The 6511-nt window shown below is 34.5% G+C and overlaps 1 protein-coding gene across 1 annotated transcript; it reads left to right on the top strand.

Annotated features, from left to right (window-relative positions):
- The first annotated feature begins 212 nt into the window (after positions 1–212).
- On the top strand, positions 213–2061 carry LOC104121559 (aquaporin PIP1-1). The gene is made up of 4 exons (XM_009633585.4): positions 213–612; positions 1119–1414; positions 1521–1661; positions 1764–2061. Exons 1-4 carry the CDS (start codon positions 285–287, stop codon positions 1854–1856), a joined length of 858 nt encoding a protein of 285 aa, XP_009631880.1. The 5' UTR covers positions 213–284; the 3' UTR covers positions 1857–2061.
- The last annotated feature ends 4450 nt before the right edge of the window (positions 2062–6511 follow it).

Here is a 6511-nt window from a genome sequence, read left to right as displayed (position 1 = left end):
TAAAAAGGACAAAAACTCCAACGTCTCTCTTCACAAAATCTTTACAAAAAACAGCTCAATTCCACAAAAAGTAATGATACGAAGCACTGAATTATGAATGGTCGGTCACTATGATAATGAAACTTAAATCATTAATGCATGTCAGTAGGGGCCCCTTTAACTTACCTAATATTGCATAGTACTCCTATATAAACACCTTTAGTACTTCACTCACTCCCATCAACGGGTAAACATTAATTCTTTCTGAAGTCGAGTAATTTTTAGCTGTGAATTGAGAAAAAAGAATGGAGAACAAAGAAGAAGATGTAAGATTAGGAGCAAACAAATATTCAGAGAGGCAGGCAATTGGGACGGCAGCGCAGAGTGACAAGGATTATAAGGAGCCACCACCAGCGCCACTGTTTGAGGCAGGAGAATTGACGTCTTGGTCATTCTATCGTGCTGGAATTGCTGAGTTTATGGCCACTTTCCTCTTCCTTTACATCACTATCTTAACAGTGATGGGTGTTTCAAAGTCTGAATCCAAATGCTCCACTGTTGGTATTCAAGGCATTGCTTGGGCTTTTGGGGGCATGATTTTTGCCCTTGTTTACTGTACTGCTGGCATTTCTGGTACGCATTTCTAAAAGTATATTCTTACTTGTCTCATTTTAATCGAAGGTGTTGCTATATAGATTTTTTATTTTTTACTTTGATTATCTCAAGCCCCTTTAAATATTTTGAATTATTAACCATGTCGATTTTTCATATAATATCAAATATGTACTGTAATTGTTATTTTAAAAAATTGAAGAATCTATATCCAAATTCAAATTGAAAATTAATTGATTTCCTTCGTATCCTCAATTCATTCACATAAATTGAGATAGAGGGGGTAATATTTTGTTAGATCTAGTGGTTTGAGTATATTGTGGACTAGCGATGGATTCAAAATCTAATTCTACGAGTTCAACAATTAAGATTATTCCCAAGAAACGTTATGTAATTTTGAAGTTTCGTAATAATTTGCATGCATATGTTAAGAATACTGAGTTTAGTCGAACCAATTACAAGGCTCCATCCGCCTATGTTGCGGACTACTAACTAACCATTTGTTTTTGTTGTGGGGAATATTGCAGGAGGACACATAAATCCAGCAGTGACCTTTGGGCTGTTCTTGGCAAGGAAATTGTCGTTGACAAGGGCAGTGTTCTACATGGTGATGCAGTGTCTTGGAGCTATCTGTGGTGCTGGTGTGGTCAAAGGGTTTGGCAAAACTCTTTATCAAACAAAGGGTGGTGGTGCCAATGTTGTAAATCTTGGTTACACAAAGGGATCAGGTCTTGGTGCTGAGATCGTTGGTACTTTCGTCCTTGTTTACACTGTTTTCTCTGCCACTGATGCTAAGCGTAGTGCTAGGGATTCACATGTCCCTGTAAGTATTCATAGCCTTAATTCAGTAAAAGAAAGTAGTAGGTTTTGTGGGTAATTAATTGTGGCCTTAAAACTGATAGTTGAAATTGGGTTATGTTTTAATTTAGATTTTGGCACCATTGCCTATTGGATTTGCTGTGTTCTTGGTACACTTGGCCACAATTCCAATCACTGGAACTGGTATCAACCCAGCTAGGAGTCTTGGCGCAGCCATCATCTACAACCAAGACCACGCATGGGATGACCACGTATAATTACTTACTTAATTCACCCCCTTTTTCTTTCCTTTACTTTTTAGGATTCACTAAATAATTTTGCTGACTTGTTGTGATGAATGATGTTTGATGCAGTGGATATTCTGGGTTGGACCATTTATTGGAGCAGCACTAGCAGCTCTATACCACCAGGTGGTGATCCGGGCAATCCCATTCAAGTCTAAGTGAAGTCTCTTTTAACCACAGATTTCTCAAGCTGAATCATCATGTGGCCAAAGATCAAAAGCCTCATTTCTGTCCATTTCCCCTTTGCATTAGATCCTCTTTTCTTTTTGTTTTGTTTTTTGTATCTTGTATTTGTAAGTTACATAAGTGGGAGAATGTATCTGATCGGGGCATATTTTCTATAGAAGGACCTTCGCTTTTCATTTCATTTGTCCAGAGAAAATGTGCAAATGGGCCAAAGAGAAACGTTGGCGGGCTTGTGCATCATTATTATTGTTTCCAATAAGCACGCCAATTTATTTCTTTTATCCCGCGGTCGAAACTATTTATATCCGACAACCGTAAAAGTATATTAAATTTATATATTTTGTATATATAATATACAGAAATATATACACACATAAATTATACTAAAAAATATTTTTTTTTTCCAGCTATTATTTTGAGAGCAGTTATACAATATCATTTTCTCAATTAATCGCATAAAATAAATATTTCTAATTAATAAGCCATAATAAAAATAAACATAATCTAAAAGTACTAAATCATGTTAAAATAAGTACGACTAATAAGAACTAAGATTTAATTACATAACTAAATAATATTAAAAGTAAGTTATGCATTTTCACTATTTAAAGTAATGAAAAACTAAGAAAATAAATATCCAAATTTTTTTTTTAGCATTTTCATTGATATGATTTTGCTTTGGACTTTATTTGAATCACAAACTTTTATGGGTTATAAAACATATTTGACCGTTCAAAAGTTCTAAGTCCAATAATGCAAATCACACTTGACACTTATGTTTATTTGGTAAACAATGCAATAATGTAGAAAAGAGGGGAGAAATTTTCAGATTTTTCATTATGAAAAATGAGACTAAGACTCTAAATTTATAGACAATGAAAGGGTGAGATGAAGAGGTGCAATTCAAAAGATGCCTCTTCCATTTCCCATTCACACCAATTCACGAAACCTAACACTCCCCCGCATGAATGGGGAATGGTAATATGTTTAAAATATATGAAAAAAACTTGTGTGATTCGCAAGTAAGGATTAATCGCATATGGATAAGTAGGTTTCCCTTTGAAGTTTCCATAGTGACCATATGTCGGATATACTTGGTCAATCGGTAGATTTGATATCTTTGAACTGTCGAGCTTTAGTGTATATGTAGACAACCATAAGTCATACGATCAACCCTTAACCGCCTTTGGTTCTCATTGTTGTGTTCGTTTCATCCATGAACATCGCCTGGTTTCATAAGTGCATAGAGAATTGGCCTTACAGAACTCTCCTTCAAGCGGCTAATACTTCACACTTACATAGGTGATTCCTAAACGTGTTATCCCATAGATACACTATTTGATATACCTCGTATCAAACTTAGAAACCATTAAAAACCCTTAACGCTTTATCCTTGGTACCGAACATTGTCTCATCACAAGAATGGACCAAAAAAAAATTTTATTTGACAATGTTGAACCATCATTAGTGACTTTGTTTGAGCTCCTTGAACCTAGATCTTGGGATCTCTAGTCTTCTAGGTAGAGTTACCGCCACAATGACTTGTTCTCGACCATAGACCCATTTCCATCGATGATCTTTCAACTACCTCTCTAGTTAGGCCTTTTGTAAATGGATCCGACACATTATCTCTTGACTTCACATAGTCAATTATGATAATTCCCCTAGAGAGTAGTTGCCTAACTGTTTTTTGTCTTCGTCGTATAATGACAAGATTTTTCGTTATACATAATGCTCCCAGACCTTCCTATTACCGCTTGACCATCGGAATGTATGCATATAGGTGCCAATATTTTGGGCCAAGATGGAATTTCTTCAAGAAATTTGAAAAAATTACGGAGTCATTCAACTTCTTCACCGGTCTTGTCTAAGGCTATAAACTCAGCCTCCATTGTAGAGCGGCAATGCATGTTTGATTGGACGATTTTCAAGACACTGCTCCTCCACTGATTGTAAAAATATATCCACTTGTGGATTTAGTTTAGGTTGATCCAATGATCCAATTTGCATCATTATACCCCTCAATAATCGCATGATACTTATTATAGTGCAATGCATAGTGATGGATATTGACGGCCAATTTTGACTCTTCCTTTTTAAGTTAATTTATTTATACTTAATAATTTACAATAAATATTTTCAAAGTATTTTCCAGTAATGAATATCTATTTTTCACAAATTAACTAAGCATTAGTTTTAAAATTAATCACATAGCATTGACATTATGTAATTACAAATATATTTACTATTTTAGGATTATTAAAATAATTTTTATACATAGATTTTATAATTAATTTAATTACTCTTTAATTCTGTTTAATTAGATTACTATATTAATAATTTAAAATTAGTGTTACAATCTAGAAAAATAAAGTATTTTTATAAATAATTAATTGTAATAATTTGTAGTATTTAATAATTATACTGTATTTTATTGAAAATAATTAAGTTTAATTAAATTAATTATAAAAGGGTTAAAGATCGAAATGGCTACAATTGCAATTCCTTAATTAAATATAAAGTGGCCATTCATTAAATTAATTTTGGCCCAATATCAGGCCAAACCCCTCATCTGACCCAGTCCAAACGACCTCTCCATTCCAGGTTGGCAATCCGCCCCAAACCATTTGAACCAATCAAAGCACGTCACGTCACCCGTCCTTATCACTCACAAAAACAAACACAAATTATCTGGGCCGTCCATTTCTATGATCAACGGCCCATGATTTTTACTCTATTTTCTCTTTAAATTTTCAAGCACCCAGAGATTTAATCTCAACCATTGGATCACAAGGATCCAACAACCATCAAATTTTCCCATAAAAATCATTTAAACCCAAACTATTTGGACCGTTGATCTCAAAGATCAACGGTTAAGAGCCCATCTCCATAACTTAAACCTAGGGACACCCCCCAAATCTCCCAAACCCTAACCACTCTAACACTCACTCGGCTGCCTCACTTTCCCCTTTCTCTCCCTTTTCTCTCAAGCTCATAGGCTCAAATCAATCAAACAACCTTGCACAAATTCGTGCAAGGTCATGAATCCATAAAGAAATTATCCATCCTATCTCTTTTGTCTGCGATTCTCGCTAAACCTTTCCCCTTTCACCGATAAAATTTGAAATCCCCAAAAGCTTAACCCTGGACACAAAGACAAAAGTTCAAATCGTCTGGTTTCTGTTATGTTCTTTCAAATCGGATCATACATGAAGTTTTTCAGAGGATTCAGTATGAGGATTGTTTACCCATAGGTCAAACTCAATGACCTCTGGGTTTTAAGTCTTGTCCGATGATCCTCTGCCTTCAACGATCAATCTCCCTTCTTAGGTAAAAATCTTCGTTGTTTTCCCCTCTACTCTTCTCTGATTTCACTCATATTGCTCACACCATCAGCTTATCGTCATCTTCCACTATCTAATTTGAATTCTGTTGAAACCATATAGCCTTAAATGGCACTATAAATATGGTTTTAATGTTCTCACCTAACATCACTAACCACCGAAGAAAACACGGACCAACCATCTAACACGGAAGAGAAACACACACAAAAACACTAAGAAATTTAGGATTCAAATCTTAGGTTTTCTTACGGGTTCTTATCTTTTCATTTGCTGAGTACTGTCGTTGGTTCAAACTTGAGATTTCTGGGGTCTAAAGCAACTGAGAAAGAGCTTCGTTTGGTCTGTTGCTCTAAAAAAGGTCAGCACATTTTGCATTCTTCTCCTTTGTTCACTCCATTTGGATGCTACAAATGTGCTAGTCATATTCTGAGTATTACAATTATTTTATGGTGCTCAGTATGTTAATGTTTATGTTCAATTAGTTTAATGGCTACTTGTAATTACTTGTCCTGCTTTGAGTCTTTAATCGATGATTGATTAAACCACTAATTGATTCCTGCTAATCTTTGTTCCTGAGTTTCCAACAGTCTACATGTTTAAGTTACTATATGTTCATGTTCACATGAACTTCATAGCTTTCATTGATCTACAATAACCTTTATCCTTATCTGTGCATCTCTGTAGTTTGTGAGTCTTGAAGTTGAGCTTATTATTTTATAATTATGACTGAATGAATATGAAGGTGTTAAGTTTATATCTTTTATCCTTTAACCTTAAGCATAGACTCTAAGCGTTTATATATTTTCTTCTCTGCTTGTGTTTGTTAAGTTATTTTTGAGTAGCCACTATGGTCTTTTACTTTGTCTAGTTGCTGTTATTTCTATTGATCTACTCTTGTTTGAATTAAACTCTCTTATCTTCTCCCAATAGTCCTATAGTATACATCAGTTAAGTCTAAGTTATCTTTCCTCATAACACAATCATTTTCCTGTTTCCCTTTCTTCATTATAAGGACTAGTAACTTGGTAGGCCGAACTTGATTATTTTCTTGATTAGTCAACATCCTCAGCTGCATGCTTACTTAGTATCATACCTCCTATCTATAATCCTTTAGGGTTATCATTAATCTTTGAAAGTGTTGATATGTATTTTATCTTTTAAGATTATCTTCCCTAAAAGAGAACCTAGTTACTTTGCTATAACCAAGTGATAACTTGTAAAAAAACAAAAGCATGATCATTTTCATATTCATGTACTAACCTAGACTTATGTTTGAGTTAAACTTGT

Source organism: Nicotiana tomentosiformis, chromosome 3 (assembly GCF_000390325.3).
Source record: "Nicotiana tomentosiformis chromosome 3, ASM39032v3, whole genome shotgun sequence".
Taxonomy (NCBI): domain Eukaryota; kingdom Viridiplantae; phylum Streptophyta; class Magnoliopsida; order Solanales; family Solanaceae; genus Nicotiana; species Nicotiana tomentosiformis.
This window is presented reverse-complemented; position numbering and strand designations above follow the sequence as displayed.